This window comes from Mercenaria mercenaria, chromosome 1 (assembly GCF_021730395.1).
Source record: "Mercenaria mercenaria strain notata chromosome 1, MADL_Memer_1, whole genome shotgun sequence".
Taxonomy (NCBI): domain Eukaryota; kingdom Metazoa; phylum Mollusca; class Bivalvia; order Venerida; family Veneridae; genus Mercenaria; species Mercenaria mercenaria.
In genome coordinates this window covers 3,622,223-3,645,253 of record NC_069361.1, presented here as the reverse complement: position 1 = coordinate 3,645,253, position 23,031 = coordinate 3,622,223, and the positions used below count along the sequence as shown (strand labels likewise).

Genomic DNA, 23,031 nt, shown 5'->3' with positions numbered 1-23,031 from the left:
TCGAAGAACAGGTAGACCTATTGGACCCGCCAGTTCGGCGTCGGCGTCCCGATTTGGTTAAGATTTTGTATCTTGGTAACCATTTGTGGGAATGGATTGAAACTTCATACGCTTATTTACTTTGATAAACTGACTTAAACTGCACAGATTCCGTAACTCTGTTTTGCTTTTTTTAACAAAATTATGCCACCAAACTAGGTGACAATGTTTGTGGGCATAAATATCTCTGCCAATTTCGATAACCAGCAAAATCGCCCGAGGCACTCTTGAATTATGGCCATTGAATTACTTAAAAATCTGCAAATTTAGCCTTGTCCGCTCTCTGAATCAAACAGTTTTCATCCGATCCTCACCAAACTTGCTGACAGTTTTTTGGGCATAATATCTCGGCCAAGTTTGATAACCAGCAAAGTTGCCCCAAGCACTTTTGAGTTATGGCCCTTGAATTACTCGAAATCTGCAAATTTAGTATTGTCAGCCCTCTAACTCAAACAGTTTTCATCCGATCTTCACCACTAACAATATTTGTGGGCATAATATCTCGACCAAGTTTGATAATCAGCAAAATCGCCCCGGACAATCTTGGATTATGGCCCTTGAATTACTCGAAAAACTGCAAATTTAGCCTTGTCCGCTCTTTAAGTCGAACAATTTTCATCCGATTTTCTACAAACTTGCAGAAAATGTTTGTGGGCATAATATCTCAGCCAAGTTCGATAACCAGCCAAATCGCCCCAGGCACTGTTAGATAATAGCCCTTGAAATTCTCGAAATCAGCGAATTTAGCATTGTCCGCTCTCTAAGTCGAATAGTTTTCATCCGATCTTCACTAAACTTGCTGACAATGTTTGTGGGCATAATATCTCCATCAGGTTCGATAACCAGCCAGATCGCCCCAGGCACTCTTGGATTATGACTCTTGAGTTAGGCCAAGTTCGATGACGAGCGTATTTTGTGACAGTCTGCCACTCTTGTATGTTTTTTGTATGTAAGTTGGTAGCTCAGTACCCACGAAAGGGGATGGATTGAAACGTCACGCACTTGTTCACTGTGATGATCTGACATGCATTTCACATAGTCCATAACCCTATTTTGCGTTTTTACAAAATTATGGCCCTTTTCGCCTTCGCAATTTCGGTGAAGATTTTGTATTTAAGCTGATAGCTCAGTACCCATTAATGGGAATGGATTGAAACTTCACACAGTTGTCCACAGTGATAATCTGACATGCACTGCACATGTTTAATAACTCTTATCTTGCATTTTCACAAAATTATGCCCCTTTTTTAACTTAGCATTTTTAGCTCACCTGTCACATAGTGACAAGGTGAGCTTTTGTGATCACGCAGCGTCCGCCGTCCGTCGTCCGTCCGTCCATTCGTAAACTTTTACTTGTGACCACTCTAGAGGTCACATTTTTCGTGGGATCTTTATGAAAGTTGGTCAGAATGTTCATCTTGATATTATCTAGGTCAGCTTCGAAACTGGGTCACGTGCCGTCAAAAACTAGGTCAGTAGGTCTAAAAATAGAAAAACCTTGTGACCTCTCTAGAGGCCGTATATTTCAAAAGATCTTCATGAAAATTGGTCGGAAAGTTCACCTTGATGATATATAGGTCAAGTTTGAAACTGGGTTACGTGCCGTCAAAAACTAGGTCATTAGGTCTAAAAATAGAAAAACCTTATGACCTCTCTAGAGGCCATATTTCTCAATGGATCTTCATGAAAATTGGTCAGAATGTTTACCTTGATGATATCTAGGTCAAGTTCGAAACTGGGTTACGTGGGGTTAAAAACTAGGTCAGTAGATCTAAAAATAGAAAAACCTTGTGACCTCTCTAGAGGCCATATTTTTCATGAGATCTTCATGAATATTGGTCAGAATGTTCACCTTGATGATATCTAGGTCAAGTTTGAAACTGGGTCACGTGGGATCAAAAACTAGGTCAGTATGTCTAAAAATAGAAAAACCTTGTGACCTCTCTAGAGGCCATATTTCTCAATGGATCTTCATGAAAATGGGTGAGAATGTTCAGCTTGATGATATCTCGGCCAGATTTGTAACTGGGTCATGTGCGGTCAAAAACTAGGTCAGTAGGTCGAAAAATAGAAAAACCTTGTGACCTCTCTGGAGGCCATATTTTTCAAGAGATCTTCATGAAAATTGGTGAGAATGTTCACCTTGATGATATCTAGGTCAAGTTTAAAAGTGGGTCACGTGCCTTCAAAAACTAAGTCATTAGGTCAAATAATTGAAAAACCTTGTGACCTCTCTAGAGGCCATATTTTTCAATGGATCTTCATGAAAATTGGTTAGAATTTTTTATCTTGATGATATCTAGGTCACATGTGCTCAAAAACTAGGTCACTTTGTCAAATAATAGAAATAACGACGTCATACTCAGTTCAACACTGGGTCATTTGGGGATAGGTGAGCGATTCAGGACCATCATGGTCCTCTTGTTTGGTTAAGTTTTTATATGTACACTATCCTACAATTGGAAAGGATTGAAACTTCACACGGACATGTATTGCACAAGTTCAATAACCCAGTATTAAACAATTACAAAATGCCCATTTTTCGTATACCGAATCCAGGCTTTATTTTACGTTATCCGGATTTCATCTGTCATGTTTATCGGAGAAGTTCCATGACACTAAGCCAAACTTGACTTGGTGTTACAAGTTCTTTTTTCTTCAGAAATTACATCATTCTTTATTTGCAGAATATGTGCAGTACAATGTTCAATTGGTCTCCTGGCGAAGCCAGCCAGTATCGTGTGCGAACTGATATTATAACTGGCGAGTACCAGATCAGCTGTTACATACACAACTTGGACCAATTTCTGGAGGTTTGTCAAAATCTATGTCGAAATTTAAATAGTTAATAAAAAAAACAGTAGCAAATTATGAAATTGATACATTCAGGTGATACGATATAGAATATTGGCCACGGAGGCCTCTACTTTACAGAACTGAATTTCTATTAAGCATAGTGGTCGGCTTACCACAGTAAGTAATGGATGGGGAAGCAACTAACTAATGTATAGTGACTGATATGTGTCAGGCTATTTAAACTCCTACATAATGGCAAGAATAGCTCTACCATTCCTTTCTTTACATAACATTTTCTGAACTGAAAAGAGGTTTCATTTTGTCAAAGGTTAGACGTCTTCAGTACCTGTTTCAGTATTAGAAATCACAAACTTTAAATAATGTTTAAATCTGACACAGTTACAGAGATATATTATCTCATATTTAGCGAGGTTCACAGCGCAGACTTATGCTGCGCATAAATAATAAATAGCATGGAGCTACCATTGTCTATAGTATAAATATAGAAAATATGCTTGATTAAAATCCCTCAATAGTTGCGCTGTTTGATTACAGGAGGAGAGTGCGAGCACTGGGACTGACTGGAACCTGACCTACGATTATACAAAAACTTTGGCCTTCATGAACGACAGATCTACCTATTATGATACGTCAGGGTTCACATCAGATTACAAACATTACCTTGAGGTAAATGTTTTTGAGTAAATTTGCTGTATAATGTCGTGTGTTAAGACACATATCAGAAGCAAAAATCTGTATTATGGATATTGAAAGACGGTATTGCTTGCGGGGGACAAAGTTTCATCAATCCACGAAATTCATTCCACACGAAAAGCTAACATTTATATTGTCTAAAATGCACGAATTTGTATCCAATCAAAATATTTGAAGCTGCATGTATCGTTTCTTGTTTATTTGTTTTTCGTTGTTGGTTGAATTTGTTGTCATTAGAGCCTTAAATCGTAATTAAGTTTCATTAATTTTTAATAGAAGATTGTAATACTAAGAGATAATGTCTGAAATGTTCTCTCATCTGAGGAGATTAAGATCAACCCCGTATTTTAGAAGTGTTTGATAGTTTGCAACTTACATTTTTATTTTCCAAAACAAGTATACAGAAGTTCGCCTTTTAACGTAATGAAAGTAGATACTTATGTTTATAAAGCGATAAGATATTTTAAATATGAAATATCACTTGAACATCAGTTCCTAGTACATCTGTACTGAAAAGTCGGTCAATTGTCATATATCCGTATATCAAATATAAAGTGATGTGTGTTTATTTTACAAAAATACATGTTTTGATTTGGTAAGATTTTTCCATTTGTACAATTCCTTTTAATCGTTCATAGTTCAGTAATTTTTATATATAGCCTTTCAAAGCTATTTTATGTTTACAGTTTACAGTAAATAAAACTGTAAGCTATTTTATGAAGGATTTACTAATGTTTTTGTCAAAGAACTAATAAATGTACAATATATTTAGCCCTGAGCGTTTTGCTCCAATACTTGCTGGTCTGTCAGATATAAGCGTTTAAAAAAAATTGATAATTTACCGTTTGTGAGACAATCCGTCTCGTTAATAGCGTATCGGTGTCTGCGTCCACACGTTAAAGTTTTGATGCACTTTCACATTATTCTGTTCTTATTTGATAGATTTGCTTCAAAACAGTTATTTCTCATCATTACCCACAACATATAACACAAGACCAACAACTCTGGCACATATTTTGCATGAATTATGCCCATTTTTACATAGAAATGTAAGTTGTTTTTATGCATCTTCGTTATGTGTATGTTATAACAGAAGAGATTTGATTCAAACTTTTAAAATCATCACCCACATCATATGACAGAAGGGCCAGCAATGTCGCACAATTTTTTCATGAAAGTATACCCCCTGTTTACTTAGAATTTCATGCTAAGTTTGATGCACTGTACCTTTTGCCATTTTTACTGAACAGATTTGATTTAGATTTGAAATAGTTTTTCCACATCATATTTTACGGCCATAATATTAAGAAAAACTTGGTCATTCACGCATAAAATGTGGTATTGATTTGTCTGTTTGTTTAATATATGTAGTAAATGTAATTATTTTAATCAAGTATAGTTATACCTCAGTGATAGTGTAGACGAAGTAGGATACTCATTAATTTATTCCAGAAGTTTGAACCACCAGGCATGAATATGATACTGGAACAAAAAAAATCTTTGTATACATCACAGTATGTTTAGAAAGTAGAAATAGACTTAGTACTCAAACAATGTGCATACGGACGTTTTAAATGCATGGATTGTATTACGTTGAAAGGCAGACAAGTAGAAAGTTGACAAAATTATTAAAGTCCTGATACGATCGCGTATTTAATCATGTAGTTGAATACAGGTGTTGTTTTCTACGAAAATTCCCCTGCTTTCACCTGTTTGGTTTAATCAAGTATAAAGAATTTTAAATAACCAAATCATTGTAGTCGCGTAATAGCCGAATCAAATATGTAGTTGTAAGATACGGTATTGTTTTCGTTCTTTAGGCTTAAATCATTTTCTTTAAACTCCATTGTAATTTCTGTGACTGTTTTATTCGTGCCTTTCATCATTTCATAATCATGAAGCCGACCCGCTTAGCTCAGTAGGTAGAGCGTAGGTCTACGGATCGCGGGGTCATGAGTTCGATCCCCGGGCGGGGCGTATGTTCTCCGTGAGTAGTGTCTGAAATCATTAGTCCTCCACCTATGATTCATGTGGGGAAGTTGGCAGTTACTTGCGGAGAACAGGTTTGTACCGGTGCAGAATCCAGGAACACTGGTTAGGTTAACTACCTGCCGTTACATGACTGAAATACTGTTGAAAAACGGCGTTAAACCCAAAAACAAACAAATCAGAATCATGGAAACATGGGCCATTTTGAGTCTCACTTTTTTGCTGACTTTACAACTTCGTTTTATTTTACTAACATATTTTATCCATCAAATATAACCCCCAGTCTTTGTGCTTCATAGAAATTGTAGGTTAAAGACAAGAATGGTCCTAGAGTAAACTGTCGCATTTGGATGTTCAATTCATTTATGGTCATGATGCTATCTTGGCTAACTGTAAATGGCCAAAGGTATATTCTATATGCCGATATGCTAATAAATCTGAAACAGATGAATTCATAATTATAAAGAAAAAGAAGATCAGCTTCTATGGTATGTGTTTGTACCGTTACGCATATACTTGCAGGAGCACATCTGGAATATCTTTATATCTTTATTGGTAATGATGAACGTATGAAAATATTGTCAAGTAAACATTTCATTGTCTTACCCAAAAAGGAGCCATTATTTTGATCGTCAGATATTTTCCCATAACAAGTATCTCTGTTTTTATATTATACAGCAATGGTATAACCTATGACCCTAGCATTTTGTAGCAGAGATAGCGTTGTTTTAGGTTTTAATTATCATTATTGATCGCAACTGGCAGCTAATATCTATTTTGATGCATTTGATATCAATGTCATATGATTATATATACCTGGAGTGGCGCTACTTATATCAGATACCAAATGACGCACTCGGGTAACATCAACTTATATTTCACACATACAGTTCATTGCAAGTTCATTGACAGTTCAAAGTTACTTGGCACCGTCCTCATTGCATTGAATCAATATCGTACTGATTAAAAAGGGGTATTTTATATCTGTTAGCAAATAATTTTGTGTAACAGTTTGTCACTGTTTTGATTCAAGTAGTTAATGTCACTCGTTGATACTACTGCAGTTGAAAATTAATTATCCCCCGCCGATGAAATCGGGAGGGAGGTAGTGAAATGGCGTTGTCCGTCCGTCAGTCAGTCCGTCCGTCCGCAGCCATTTCTCAGTAACTACTTGGTAGAATTTCATGAAACTTGAAATAAACATGAACCAACATACTGCGATGATGCCCGTCAAGTTTTTTTTTTGATTGGTCAATTTCCCTCAGAGTTATTGCCCTTGATTTAATAAAAAATGTCCGTCTGCAGCCATTTCTCAGTAACTAACAGGTAGAATTTCATCAAATTTGAAATAGACATGAACCAAGCTACTGCGCTGATGCCCGTCAAGTTTTTTTGTTTTTTTTGATAGGTCAATTTCCCTCAGAGTTATTGCCCTTGATTTAATGAAAAATGTCCGTCTGCAGCCATTTCTCAGTAACTAGCAGGTAGAATTTCATCAAACTTGAAACAGACATGAACCAAGATACTGCGACGATGCCCTTCAAGTTTTTTTTCGATTGGTCAATTTTCCATATAGTGACTGCCCTTTAATTGTTTAAAAATCCACAGATCTGTCACCGGTGTGATATTGTTACCTGAAGATACCGATGTCAAACTGGTTGTTTTCCTCAGGAACCACTATCTGACTGATTGTTTTCTCCAAGTACTGAGTTCGTACTGCTTGTTTATCATACCGGTAGATTTCTTTGGGTATTGATATCTTGCCAATTGTTTTCTTCAGGTACCGATATCATACTGGTTGTCAAACAAGTACAGCTATAATTACACTGAAGATTTCTACCTCTTTGATGAACTGATTGGTGAAATGACGGGAGATTATTCTACGGCCCTGAAAACGGACAACAGTAAGTATATTTCGACTTCTTGCAAACTGGACACTCAGTTACATTGCTATTATAACTGTTTGTTTTGTTTTGTTGGCGTTAAGGTCGCACCGACACAGTTTTAGGTCATATGGCGACTTTACAGCTTTGAACCACCGACCTCTCACCGAGCCAGCTGGAAGGCTTCCTCACGTGAAGAATTTAACGCCCCGTAGTTATACAGCTTGGGATTCAAGCATTGCCTTAAGCGGACTGTTATCATTATAATTATTTCATTATTATTAGCTCGATTATACGAACGTATCATACTCGGACCAGCATCGGCGTCCGTTCCGCGTCCACATCTTAGTTAGAGGTTTGAAGCACTTTTTCTATATCTCAGTAATTACTGGACGGAATTGATTCAAGCTTAAAACAGACAGCTTTTTCTCATCATCACCCATATCATTTGGCATAAGGGCCATAACTCTTGCATCAGTATTTTATGCATTATTTCCCTTTTTGGTCAGAATTTCAGGTTAAAGTTGTTGGTGCACTTTCACTGATAGAAACTTATTAATTTGTTTTGTTTCAGCACGGAAGTACGGAAATGATATAAGATACATTGGAATACAAGTAAACACAACTATCAAAGTACGAACACTAGGGTATGCAGAGGGGATACCAATTATGAACAAATGGGAAGATTTTGTGAATGCCGAGGTGAGTTTGTATAACTTATTTGATATGTTTGTATGCAGTGATAACCATACCTTTATCGAGAAACCATAAGATACAAACCAAGTTAAGTCCACTTGTATTGTAATCATGAAAAAGAAATCAAACATAAGGAAAAGAGACAGATTAACAGGTTGGCATGGCAACAGACGTAGTCATAGTATCATTTTATATCATAGTGTTCTTACAGATTTCTCTTGTAACAGTTATTCAGGTTATTATTTTTAGACATTTTGACAAACAGAAACATGGATCTTCATGGTCAGCATGTTAAAGACCATGTGAACTACATGTACATGAGTGTATTTTATAAGTCCCATTTCAACTACGCACGAACCTGATTTGCTTTGTTTCACAATTTTGACTGTTAAAATGCAAATATTAGCATCTGGGTGTGAAGTTGAGAGCCAATTTTAATTACAGTTTATCACAAGCACAAAATATGGTGTGATATGTTTTATGTTTACTTCACAGATGACGAAAATGCCCGTTGGTATGAAAAATGGGTTCCAAACAACAAGATACATTTGGCACTGGCTTATTGTTTCAGAGGTAAATATGTTATAAAAAAGTTCAGTGAATTTAGAAGAATGGTATTAGTTTGATGCAGACACGTTTTGAGGCCGATGAAATGTTTGGTAACACAGACGATGGAGCATTTTACTGATAATTAAAACTGGCCTGCAACTGTCATAACTATGATATTAAATACATGTCAATGTTAAGACAAAGACTGCGTGATCACTAGGTACAAGTATAGATTGATGTGATAAAAAATCAGTCCAAATTTTTTCATTATAGAAAGTTTAGGACATTGTACGAATATGAAAAGAATTTAGACGTAGTAAGTCATGGTAAACGTACAGAAGAATTGTCTCGTTTGTATGCTCTGCTATGTATTTAAGGAAGGAAAAACTAACAGATGGTGCTGCTTCTTCATAACTTATTTATATTTAGAATTCAAATTTATTATAAATGCATATTTTGTGATATCTTGGCCATCGTTTTATATTTGTATATGACCAAAATGTCGATATACCTATAAATATATATAGAGAACATAACCTCTAAGGCAACCTCTTCCCTTCGATATATCCAGAGAAATGTCAAGACAGATAACTTAAAGGTTAAACAAGCCGCATACACCACCTACGTCCACCCCCAGTTAGAATACTGTTCAAGTGTGTGGCAGATATCTCTCACCCATAAACTTGAACGGGTCCAAAGGTCAGCAGCTAGGTATGTAATGAATGACTACAACTACACAAGCAGTGTAACTGAAATGTTGAATTCCCTAGAATGGAAAACTCTCCAGTATCGCAGGTTAAACTGTTCATTACTTTTGTTTTACAAAATAAGGACCCAGACCGTCGCAATTGACCAAGGTAACCTGACCCCCATTAGAAACCTGAACTACTTGATCCCTTATTCCAGCACCCAATACTTTGCTAACTCTTATTTCCCTAGAACCACCCGTCTCTGGAACTCCCTCCCCACATCAGTCAAACCTAGCCCCAGCCTCAGTATCATTACAGAGAGGCTGGCGGTGGTCGCTATGTAATTCTTCCATTCTGTCCTATTTTAACTGTAGCATACTGTCCTTTTATCTTTTACTTTTAATACTGTAATATACTAAATTTCTCTAACAACTGTCTCTCTGACAGCGCCGACAAGTCATAATCGGTAATCGATTGTTGGTTGTATCGATGTAGATGTAAATGTAAATCTGAATTTTAAATTTATATAGGGGTTTTGACGTTCATTAAGGTTTAAGAGTATATCATCAAAACACAGAAATATTTGATAAACGAACAACATCTTTACCAATATTTTACCTGACCAAATGTTACATGTTCTGCCGTACTGTCCCGTATGACGGATACTTGAAATATTCTTAAAAAGTTGTCCCCCTTTGAAAATGAATGTCATTTGTAAAGAAATAAAAATAAACAATTGCTGAAAACTGCGTTCCACCTAGTTATTTGAAATTTCAACAGGTACATTATTGCAAATGCATCAAAACGAACATATGTAACAGTTCTTTGAAAATGGTGAGTTTTACAGGCGTTTAACTGTCCGGAAGTGTGGTCCCTTTATGCTGTCCTTTTCCGGAATTCAATGTTTATATCAGTATACTGACACTTGTTTCGTAGAGTAATATACATGTTTTACATACTGTTCAATTTTCATGTGAAACAATTCTTTCTTTCTATGATTTAGTGTTGTTTTATTTTTTCCCTCAAAACGTAAGGCTAAGCGTTAAATCTACAGATAGTCTACTCAGTACAATTGTTCCAACTTATCCGAGTGGTGTCATGCTTTTCCCGCCTCTGTTGATTTGTAAAAATAAAACCGCATAAATAGATGCTAATTTTGTAATCCGAGCTATCACCTGTAATCTTACACTTTCAGATGTTGGCAAAGAACGCCATGTATGGTATCATTATCGGAGTGTCACTTGCACTTCCTATACTCATCATAGCAACAAGGAATATAATCACAGGCTGCCTAGCAACGTTTTCAATGTGCTGTAGCACCGTTTGTGTGATTGGAGTTATTCCCCTTGGAGGATGGAAACTCGGCGTAAGTAGCCATAGCAAATCTTATTTTAACAATTAATTTAGGGTAGTGGTTCCGTAACGACGGTCGGCATTTTCCGCCGGAAGGCAATTCGGCATTCTTCGGACGTTAAGCCAGCTCAAAGCACTTCTAAATTCCCATAAAAAAAACGGCCATAACGGCTGCACTATTTTAATGTGATTTGTTCTTTATTAATTGATAAATACTGTTTAGACTAACTATGAATAATCAAATTCCATCTGTCAATTGTTCTTCTATTGGAATAGACATTTTTTAAAAGCGACGGCCAGAATAAATGTAACCTTTTATATCATTTCAGGTTTTAGAGTCACTGAACATGTGTATGGTGGTGGGTCTAACTGTAGACTATGTTGTCCATCTCGCGGAAGGATACACCCTGTCTCTACACAAAGACAGGTTTTCACGTGTACGCGATATGCTCGACGAAATGGCAGTCTCGGTGTTCTTCGGCGCAATCACTACACTAGGCGCGTCCATGTTTATGTTTATTGCACAGCTTTCCTTCTTTTTGCAGTTTGGAATATTTATGTTTTCTACGATTGGGTTTTCACTGTTCTTTGCAATGGGTATGTTTGTGACATTGATGGGTTTGTGTGGACCACAGGGTGACACTGGAAATCTTGTAGCGTTGTTTCAAAGGTTACACAAATGGTGTAAGAGCAAAAGAGGTGAAGGTCTGCCTCCATCAGAAAGCCGAGCGCAGTTAGCCCCAGGAAATATGCCGTCGTCGGGAAGTCGTGCATCACTGGCGTCAGGTTACCTGCCTTCAATAAATAGCAGAGCAGAACTTAACCCAACCTGAGAAAAAAAACAACTAAATATTGTTGAAAATGAAAACAAACATTAAAAATCAGCATCATGAAAACAGAAAGACTATTGTCACATCATGAAAAGCCTAGTTGTCGTGAAACATGTGTCATTTTTATCTAGAGGGTGGGGTGAGGGCAGGGGGTCGCCGTTGCTGGCAAATTTCGGCGTTTAAGGGCAAATACACAATTTTAAAAGACATTGATCTGTTTTACTCGCTCATCCGCCTGCTCGGGCAACGTTGTCAGCTTCACAACATTCGTTTTAATAAACTTTTAGATCCACTTCAACAAAAGTTTACACGTTTTTGCTCGATATTCTGCTAAAGGTGGAGTAAAAGGCTTTTGATTAAATGGTCACAAAAGGTACAAGTCACTAAAAGATATAAAATTTCTTTCCCACCAGGATTTACAGCAAAGGGTAGATGCTTTTACTGAACTGAATAGCTATTCTTTGCTTGAGGGGACCGTTTTACAGATTGTTTTCAACTTCATGGTTAAAGGGGTACAACCATCTATCACTGCTCTATTGTCGATACAGGTAGGCCGTGTCTTATAAAATATACAAATTTTTATCCCTCTACGAATGATTATAATTATAGTACAAGCTTCATAATAGAAATATTATTGGCGGGGGATATAACTTGGCGCTCTGATATTAAAAATCATGTCGTGGTTCTGTGTGCAGTAAAACTGTTTATGTACTTAGGATCACTTCTAGCTGTAAGTCTTGGTAAAAGAAATTATGATTGGTAAAACATTTCATTATCTTTGAATACCTGTGTCCTTTTTGTTGTAATAACGGCTATAATTAGCATTTATATCTGTTTAGAGATGTTATCGGTCATGTCAAGAATGCATATGTCGGTAAATTTGCTAAAAGAGATTTTAGAGAATACATATCACCTTAACGATTTTCATGTACGCTTAAGGCCATGCCAAATTTGTTAGTAGTTTGTCAGAAAACTAAAAAAGTATGGAGCAAGCGTACGGTTTTTATAATTGTCTTTGTTTTTTCTTTAAAAAATTCAGACTTTAAGGTATATTTTTCAAGAAAATTATTTTCCGTAAAATAGTGATAATATCAAACTACAGGTTCTTCATAACAATGTGTTCATGAACGAAAAAAGGTTTAGATCAGGATATTCTGCTTTTCAAGTCTATAAGCATACTGCTTTGAAATTTAATATTCTGCTAATTTTCCAGAAAATAAAAATATGGCGCCTACCTGGCCGAGTACTTTGAATCACTTGACTTTCATCAATGTAGTTTCGAGCGTCGCTCGGGTGTTGAACTCTTCATGTAAGATAGCCATCCAGCTGGAATATCGGTTCTACCCAAGTGATCGCCCGTGATGAAATAATACACTGAGAGACACCTGGGGTCTTTCTCCACCATCAAAAGCTGGAAACCTCCATATAATCCCAACAACAAAAAAGAGAGTAGAAATTGCCATGACCGCAGAAGGGGGTCCATATAATAATAGTTCAGGGTCATTTTATAAATAAAGCAGTGTTTAAAATCTGTTCACTGAAAAAATTGCTGGTATTGATTGGCCGCCCAACAAAAAAAATGAAGATTTTTTCTGTACATGTTAGCGAGTAAATTAATTTTTTTTCTCGAAAGTCATTTTTTTTTTGAAGAACTGCTAATCAATTTGGCATGGTCTAATTGAAACATCGTATGTGTTAGAGATTGCAAGTTTCATTTTCTGACTTTGCATTTTAACGAAATTATATTCCTTTTAGTTTTAAGTGTTGGATTAGGTCGTGTATGACGATAATGACAATCGTTATGTTTTATGCTATTTTTTTATATATTTTATGGAATACTTGTTATATACATCAAGAATCTCACTAGATAATAAACAGAGCTATGTTAATAATAATTTATCTGAATACAATGTAATGACAATGCTTATGTTACTACGCTGTATAATATGCTTGCTACGTTTCTGATTTCATATTTTAAATTATTACATGACCCGTATAAATCGTTTTTGACCAGCAAGCCGTTCAGGAAGTGTATACTATATTACAGTTATATGTACTATTTATCTCAGACTTGGTCTCTTTTGTGCCGTCATCACATTAGATGTAGGTATACCTCTTCTGTGCCTTTATCCTGGAGCTTTTTTCTGACATTAGCTGTATGTACAGTTATCGTTACAGATATCAGTTGTTGGACATTTTAAATCTGACATCTTTCCTTAAACACCGGAGAATGTCGAAATCACAGACGGAGAATATAAAATGGTGCCGATCGTCATAACGCAGCCATTACCTTAGGGGATCTTGGCTAAAATCACTGTTATTACCTCTGTCACAGCCTTTGCTCAACATCTGTTTTAGGACATTATCTAACAGTGTTCGACATTAAGACCATTGTTCGACATATTTATATGAATATGTTTTATCTGTGATCAGCGGTGAATGTCCAGTCAGATCAAACATGTCTACTTTTAACCCATCTTTGTAAAATGACACACTTGTGCTATTTTATTACTAGTAAAGTTATTTGTAAATGTCGTATATGCATATGGTTTTAATGCACCCAACGATATAAATAAAATGTGCTTCATTATTGTTGTCAGCAATGCAAGTGAGATATTTATGCGAACTTTATATATATATTGTTGTGTAAATATTTAAATGTTACGTTGTTTTATTTGTTGATTTTATTTTGATATAACTGATCAAAAACTGAGTAAATCTGGATTTGAATAAAGCGTTTGTTTTCTTACTTGTACAGTTCCAGTACATGTAGTTCCAGTATATGTTTACGAATTGTCATTTTCTTAAATCTAGAAGAAAGATGTCTTTGACAAACACTATACGCAGTAGGTTCGTATTAAAATTTTGCCAAGTCCGAGGTTATCGGTATGTGTTATCTTAGGACAGATTGACACCCCGTGTGTTTCAATATAGTTCTGACAAGAGGTCATGTGTTTGTTTTTTGAGTACATAGAAAACCTGTATGTCCATTCCAAATCTGTTGAATGTCATTATAGTATTATAAACGTCGGTGTGTCGTATTCAGAAAATAACATTTCTAGTCCATATGTATCCCCCCACCCTTCGTAGAAGGAGGGGTATATTGTTTTGCAGATGTCGGTCCGTCTGTCGTTCGGTCCGTCTGTCGGTCGGTATGTAGACCAATCTGTTTCCGGATTATAACCCAAGAACGCTTGGGCCTAGGGTCATGAAAGTTGATAGTGAGGTTGATCATAACCAGCAAATGATCCCTATTGATTTTGAGATCAGTAGGGTAAAGGGCAAGGTCACAGTGACCTGGAACAGTTAAACGGTTTCCGGATGATAACTCAAGAACGCCTGAGCATAGGATCATGAAAAGTTGATAGGAAGGATGGCCATGGCCAGCAGATGACCCCTATTGATTTTGAGGTTAGTTGGATAAAGGTCAAGGTCACATTGACCAGGAACAGTGAAACCATTTCCGGACGATAACTTGAGAACGCTTGAACCTAGGATCACGAAACTTGATAGCGAGGTTGGTCATGACCAGCATATGACCCTTATTGATTTGCCCCATGTGGTTCTTGGACGATCTATGTATGAAAATAATTGGAACCACTGCCTTACCCTTGCATGATCGTAAGAGGCGAGTAATAGGGTCTTAACACTTGGTTTTGCTGTAACTCTGTGATTCCAGCAGGTATGCAAATTTTGATTCCATACCTCATGTTTTTATTTCGATGTAAATGAGATGTGAAACCAAAATTTGTAGTCCTGTTTGGCGCCATATAACCTATACTGTGTTGGTGCGCCGTAAAACCCAAATAAATGAATAAATAAATTGAGGTCAATAGATCAAAGGTCAAGGTCACATTGACCCACAGTAGTACACATTTTGTGTACAGTGACCAAATAGTTACTGTTCCTTGTGCAATTTCTGAATGCATTAAGGGGGTGGGGGTGGGCATTTCTACGAGCTCTTGTTAATAACTAAACTCTTAAACAATCTGTTTCATAGCTGACTTGAAGTTTCTTCAATGTCGTATATTTACTCTTGCCTTGCTACTAAATCGACTGGTATTTATTTAGGAACTGGCTCGTTTGCGAGTAGCTCCAGAAATAGGTTTAAGTTTTACTGAATTATGTAGTGCCTAATACACACTCTGAACTTCATCAAATGATTTGCACAGCTGTATACTATAGACGTTGAACGAACTATGACTTCATATTCTTGAAGTTTTTCCTTTGAATTTACTCATATTATGATTGGACAGGACCAATCTGACTTAAGTACATCTCCAATTTACGGATCTTTGTTTAGCAGATCAAGTATTTTAGTCAGATTGGAACGAGCAAAATCTATTCATCTGAGAAACAAGACGAGAAACGTTTCCTTTTCTAAACTTAATTTTTACTCATCCATTTTAATTAAATATTTCATCTTCCTTGTTCTTCTACTTCACAACCGATGAATCATTGCAGAGAGTGAGAGTTTATTTTACTTATTTCATAAGGCTATTAGTCCATCATGGCATAACAAGCAGACATATAGATATGACGAACAGTTAAGGTATATAATTATATTCAGAACAGTTGACTTTGCCATACGTGAGAGTCGCTCGGATACAAGTTCGCATTATAAATTATTATATAGTAGAAAGAATTTATACGAACTAAATCACCACCACAATTTACCAGACCAATTACGGCAAAGCGCCTAACAGTACAAACGAACACGCACATGCCACAGCAAGCCCACTAACCCAATAAGATTAGTTTCGATGCTGCTTTATATACGAGCCCGAATTGTACTGCACATGCATATCTATACTCAAATCTTTGTTTTCATCTCTCACATATCAGTGGTGACATTTTAGTCTTTTTAACTGATTGTATAATAAATCACAGCGGCAAGAAAATAAATTCAAACAAATAGATACAGAAATGCTTGCTATCTTCCAAAGAAAAGCTACCGGTGAAATATATGAGAACTTGATAAAGATGTGGTTTGATGAATGCCAAAAACAAGAAGAAAAGTCTAAGACTATATGGCAAGGGAAATTGAACTGGCTTAACGAATACGAGAATAATTTCGGCTCTGAAGTATTCGTCAAGAGCAATATAACAACCCCATCTAACAGACTTCAAAAACCAAGAAAGAGAGTGGAGGGTAGTGCAAGAATATCTAATAGCTCACCACAAAACAAACATTATAGATCTGAAATTACAGGCCTCTCCGTAAATACGAACAGAGAAAATGTACCAGGGAGAAGTGTAAATAACAATCCCCAAAGAAGAATGAATAACCAGCACAGTATCAATTATACCAGAAGAAGACAACATAGAAGGGATACGAATTCGCCTATTGATAACCCATATATACAAAGCAGACCCGTTAGAAGACAAGGAATCACATACATTGGAAAAAAAACGTAAGAAAGTCTTTTTTAGAATAATTTCCATTCGACAAAGATGGTGGCGGGAACGAAAACGCAGAAAACAACGACGAAACATACAGGAAAGAGCCAAATCAGACGATAGGAAACAGCGATGAAACATACAGGCAAATGCTCGGATAAATCAAACAGACAATCAAGTTAACCCTAAGGTAATTAATCTCTCAACGATAGATTTAAGTAATAATGAAGTTAATTTATTAAGTAAGGGTCTTAAGTTTACGCCAACCCCCAATGGAAATAAAACAGAACTTCAGACTGATATCAAAGAATTTTGCCGAAAATTAAGATTAAGTGAAATATTTCACAAAGACGAAGAAGCACAGACAACAGAAGATATGCCTCTAGTCAGAAATAAAACTGGATGGAATCCTCCTAAGAGCAAAGACAAGGTATTAGAGGAAGTAATTCAATCGTTGAAAGAATACCCCACAGATAGCAATGCTTCAATTAAAGGTAATTTATCTAAAAACAGCAAAACTGCATTAAAAACACTACTTGATAACACATCAATAATTATCAAAGAAGCAGATAAAGGCGGAGCCGTGGTATGTATTGATAAGAAATATTATAGAGACAAAATTTTAGAAATGTTGAGTGATACTAGTTATTACGAAAGCATAGATGAACATGCAGATTCCAGAACGCAACGGTTAATACACGATACTATAAATAAGTATGGCAAAAGTCTAATGAAAGAAGAAAAAGACTATTAATTAAATTTTGAATACACAACTAGTTATTTCTACGGATTACCAAAGATCCATAAAGTAAGATAATAGCAGATGAACTGAAGAAACAAAACTCCGAATACATAAAAGTCCCAATCCCAGATGACGTTCCATTCAGACCAATAGTCGGTGGACCTAATAGTGTTACGCAGAGACTCAGTCATTTTCTTGATATTATACTAAAACCATTTTGTGAACAGGTCCCCAGTTTCATCAGAGACGACTTAGATTTTCTTAACTATTTACTAGAACAGGTCAAAGAGAATTCAACACTCGTAACCTTTGATGTAATAAGCTGATACACAAATATCCCTCATGACCTTGGAGTGGAAGCGGTTCGTTTTTGGATAGAAAAAATACCAGGAAAAATAGAGACACGTGTTAAAATAGCTTTCATTCTTAAATCTCTTCAAATTATACTACAGAACAACGTTTTTTATTTTGACGGTAGATTCTACGTCCAGAAAAAGGGCACAGCAATGGGTACGAAGGTCGCTCCAACTTACGCAACATTAGTACTTGGATACTTAGAGGAAACACTTTACAACAATATAAAACATAGATACAGTTCTGAATTTTCCAGTTACTTACGCCTTAACTGGAAGCGATTTCTGGATGATTGTTTCTTAATTCTGACCAAGAAAATTAACGCATTAGAATTTTTGCAAGAACTTAATAAGTTACATCCAAGTATACAGTTCACATGCAGCGAGAATGATGTTATCATGCCGTTCTTAGATAATCTTGTTAAAAAATCTGGAAATAGTATAACTTCGGACCTGTACTGTAAATCTACTGACACACATAACTACTTAAACTTTAATTCCTGCCACCCTAAACATACTAAGGTTAATATACCGTTTAACTTAGCTTCAAGAATAATCACTATAGTGAAAGATAAACAGTTACAAGAAAAACGACTTTCAGAATTAAAGTTACAATTATTGAAACAAAACTATCCGGAAGATATTATTAAGCACGGAATATCAAAGGCGGAATCAAAAGGACCTATAGCAACGAATAATCGCGAAAATCAAACATTGGATTATAATGTCATTCCATTTGTAACAACTTTTAACCCACGTAATAAGAACATGTCGCCGGCAATACAAACATACAAAGCAATGCTGCAGAACAGTGACAGGATGAAAAATGTTTTACAACAGAAAAGAATAATAAATAGTAAAAGGCAACCTAAAAGCTTAAAACGCATTCTATCTAAATCGAAATTTGATATGGTGGAAAATATCGCGACTGTAACAAAGTGTAACAGAAGCAGATGTAAGACGTGTCCAGATTTGCTAGAAGGAGACTCAATTAAATTTTCAAATGGTAAAATATAAATTGTATTTCAAAAAAATGTTATTTATTCTATCATCTGCGCGAATTGAAAACAATTTTACATCGGTCAAACAAAGAATGAACTGTGCCGACGAATGACACTACATAGACAACAAACTAATAATGATGAACTACGTATCCTGAAAGTAAATAAACATATCCATGAATGCTCTGGTGGGAAGTTTGAAATATTCCCTCTTTACAAAATTCTGACTAATACTGACAGTTTCAGAGATGAGAAGGAACTATATTTTATTAACGTTTTGAAACCAGATCTTACCAGCGTTTGTTGTTAGTTCTTGGGGCCCCGCGAGCAAATTTATTTTTGTTAAAGTGCAGTGTAATGAGAATCTCCTATATATATATGCTTGCTCATCTATCTTTACACGTGGAATAGTACTGGTCATAATTGTTTAGAAATTAATATCATCAACTGTGTACATTTAACGTACTACATAGTTTTGTTTTTAGATTTTTATCTCTTTTCTTTCCTGAAATACAGTCTTAGCTTTAAATTTTATTACCTCCCTTTAATTTTTGATGTTATTTCTATAATTGGCTATATACCACTTTTGTCATAAAGAACGTGAGGGTAATTTGAGCAATTCTTTCTCTTTACTGTATCCATAATTGATTTTTAAGCTATTATTACTTTTTAAGTAATCATTTTGATATTATTTCTTAACTGATGTATCGAGCATAAATATGTTTTAAGTACAGTTATTAACTCCCTTTTAAATGGTACAATATATCTGTTTCAATTTTTGTGTGCATACATACACTGGGTGTTCTTGAGTGTATAATACATTTTTCTTGAAGTTTGCCGCAACGTCTGTTTACGACGTTTCCCGTAATTTTTGTTATGACGTGACGTCATTGTACATTATTTCAAAATGTAAACTGCCTGAAGATATGTGTAGTGAAAGCGCTAGACTGGTCCTCTGCGAACTTTGAAAAAGTACGACAGGTAACCACCAGCGACTTCTGTAGCCTGATTGGCTGAGGGGATTTTGGTAAACAAATATGGCGGCGGCTGCGAGCGAGGTAAGCTACCGAGAGTTTTTATTTTCTGACGAAATGTAGGTTTGTTTCAAATCAATACAGGCAGTAACAAATCCCATTTCATTTAAATGTTATAGATTTACTGTTCTTCATTGTTTGTTTAATGTTAAGCAGACGAAGGTCTTAAAAATACGCGTAAATGATGGCATACTGCCGATTCGCCCCCAGTCAACTCGCTCTTGTTTTGACAGTTCGTCCCCAAATAATTGATATAATCATTTAATTAATAATCTAAGTTCAAGTCTAACGCCTCATAGATATTTGTTTTTCATACAAATGTATAGATTCTTTAATAACAAATGGAAAGAGGCAATTTTGATGATAACTTACTTCAGCTTTTTCCAAATTATAGCAATTACCAGTAAATTATAACATACCCAGACCGGTAGACATAAGGTCAAGGGATCCGGTTACCGTATCCGTTTGTTTATAAATATGATACATATTTTTAATTTTGACACTTATAGATTCAATAACAACAAAATTCACTTTCATTTGAGCTGCACCATGAGATTGAGAAGACCAAAATATATTCATAGCTTCTATGCCATCTAAACAGCTGATCGCATGTATTTTATCTGACTGAGGCCCGACAGGGGTAGCCGAAATCAGAGATCTATGTATAGATCTAACCAAAATAGTGATTTTGCAACCAGCATGAATCCATGCTGTTCACTAACAGTTTCTCTAATTGCAAGAGGCATTGAAAGTGAACAGCATGGATCCTGACCAGACTGCACGGATGCTGGTCGCAAACATACTATGTTGGTTTTCTCATGGCGCAGTTCATTTTGCTATTTTTACATGTACATACTACCAAGTGTTGCTAATTTATCAGCACATATCACAACAGTTTATGAAATTATGATGTATTAAATTTTGTTTCGTTGAAATATTTACAAGTATCACTGTCACATATATAATATAGGTTGTATATGTCGTTTTGTATATGTCTTTTCAGCTATCATCTGTTATTGCAGATTTGGGAACTAATTGCACTTTTATATTATATATAAATGAAAGTGTAAGGATGCTCTAAAATGTCTGTGTTGCTATGGGGTTACTTCTTGTAGTGTAAGGAAACACGCTTACTTCAGTAAGAATTCTAGGTTCAAATCCTAGCAGGAAGCCCTGGCATACAGAAAAAATTGTATTAACTACCGGTATTTACTTATTTCTGTAGAATGTAATAATTTATTAATTATTAGCCTAAATTTTGACAGCTCGAATTTTCTTTGTCTGTATTTTTGTCATGTCTGTGTCGGCAGAAATGGGGGGAAAGCATCTATATCAGAGCACTGCAAACAAACAATATTTTTTATAATTTTTATTATTAAAAAAAAAAACATTTTATTTTCCCTCTATAAGTCATTTTGGTTTTAATTTATATGCACTGCAGGCAAAGTAATTTTTGAAGATTCATATTTGAGGAAACTTAGGAATGCATAAGAGTATGTAGTATATGGAAAATAGTGGAATACTTTTTTTTTCTTTTTTTGCAGCTGAGACATAAAAATTATTTTGGATGTTCTATGATTTCTTGGAACTGATGCCAGTTGTATAAGAATATGCCTATTTTTCATTTTAAATGCCATATATAACATGTTTCTTAAATGAGATTGACCAAATGCAAGTTTTTCATTGGAGAACACCAGAATGTGTTGACCAATCTGTTACTTATGTAAACAGTTAATATATACTCTGAGTGAAATTTAAAGGTTGTGTCAAAATGTTTTCAAAAATTATATATTTTCCAGTTTGAAAAAAATGCCTGCTACACTCCACACTCCATAATTGTAAGAATGTAGGAAGAGGCCTGGTTTCACAGAAATCCAGTTTTCCCCATTTTTTATACGCCCGTTTGAAAAACGGGACGTATTATGGGAACGCCCCGGGCGGGCGGGCGGCGTCCACAGACCTTGTCCGGAGCGTATCTTCGACATACATGGAGGGATTTTGATGAAACTTGGCACAGTTGTTCACCATCATGAGATGGAGTGTCATGCGCAAGAACCAGGTCCCTAGGTCTAAGGTCAAGGTCACACTTAGAGGTCAAAGGTCAAATTCAAGTATGACTTTGTCCGGAGCATATCTTCTTCATGCATAGAGGGATTTTGATGAAAGTTGGCACAATTGTTTATCATCATGAGACGGAGTGTCATGCGCAAGAACCAGGTCCCTAGGTCTAAGGTCAAGTTCACACTTAGAGGTCAAAGAATACAAGAATGAAAACTTTGTCCGGAGCATATCTTCTTCATGCATAGAGGGATTTTGATGAAAGTTGGCACAATTGTTCATCATCATGAGACGGAGTGTCATGCGCAAGAACCAGGTCCCTAGGTCTAAGGTCAAGGTCACACTTAGAGGTCAAAGGATACAAGAATGAAAACTTTGTCCGGAGCATTTCTTCTTCATGCATAGAGGGATTTTGATATAACTTGGCACAAATGTTCACCACCACAAGACGGAGTGTCATGCGCAAGAACCAGGTCCCTAGGTCTAAGGTCAAGGTTACACTTAGAGGCCAAAGGTCAGATACAAGAATGACAGTCCAAAGCATTTCTTCTTCATGCATAGAGGGATTTTGATGTAACTTGGCACAATTATACACCATCATGAGACGAAGTGTCATGCGCAGTTCCCTTCTTTAGAATTACTTCCCTTTGTTGTTACTATAAATAGCTTATATTGTAACTTTTTCATTACTAGACGTAGGGAAAAATCGCGACCACTTTTCTGTAGTACAACATGCATGTTACATCCAATTTTGAGGTGTATTTTGACCAGTCTCTACCTGGTAAGGATTTTTGTGTGCACTTACAATTATTTTTTTTTGGAAATTTTTTTTTTTTTTTTTTTAAAGATTAACTTCCCTTAGTTGTTACTATAAATAACTTATATTGTAACTTTTTTATAATGAC

At 35.9% G+C, this 23,031-nt stretch overlaps 1 protein-coding gene across 1 annotated transcript in view; it reads left to right on the top strand.

Moving 5' to 3' along the window:
- Positions 1-14,272, top strand: part of LOC123545146 (uncharacterized) — a 29,716-nt gene extending 15,444 nt beyond the window's left edge. The window contains exons 5-11 of the mRNA XM_045331457.2: positions 2,727-2,852; positions 3,391-3,522; positions 7,319-7,442; positions 7,996-8,123; positions 8,613-8,690; positions 10,551-10,721; positions 11,038-14,272. Of these exons, the coding sequence (XP_045187392.2) occupies positions 2,727-2,852; positions 3,391-3,522; positions 7,319-7,442; positions 7,996-8,123; positions 8,613-8,690; positions 10,551-10,721; positions 11,038-11,541 (1,263 nt within the window). The 3' untranslated portion in view covers positions 11,542-14,272. The remainder of the gene's footprint in view (positions 1-2,726; positions 2,853-3,390; positions 3,523-7,318; positions 7,443-7,995; positions 8,124-8,612; positions 8,691-10,550; positions 10,722-11,037) is intronic.
- The last annotated feature ends 8,759 nt before the right edge of the window (positions 14,273-23,031 follow it).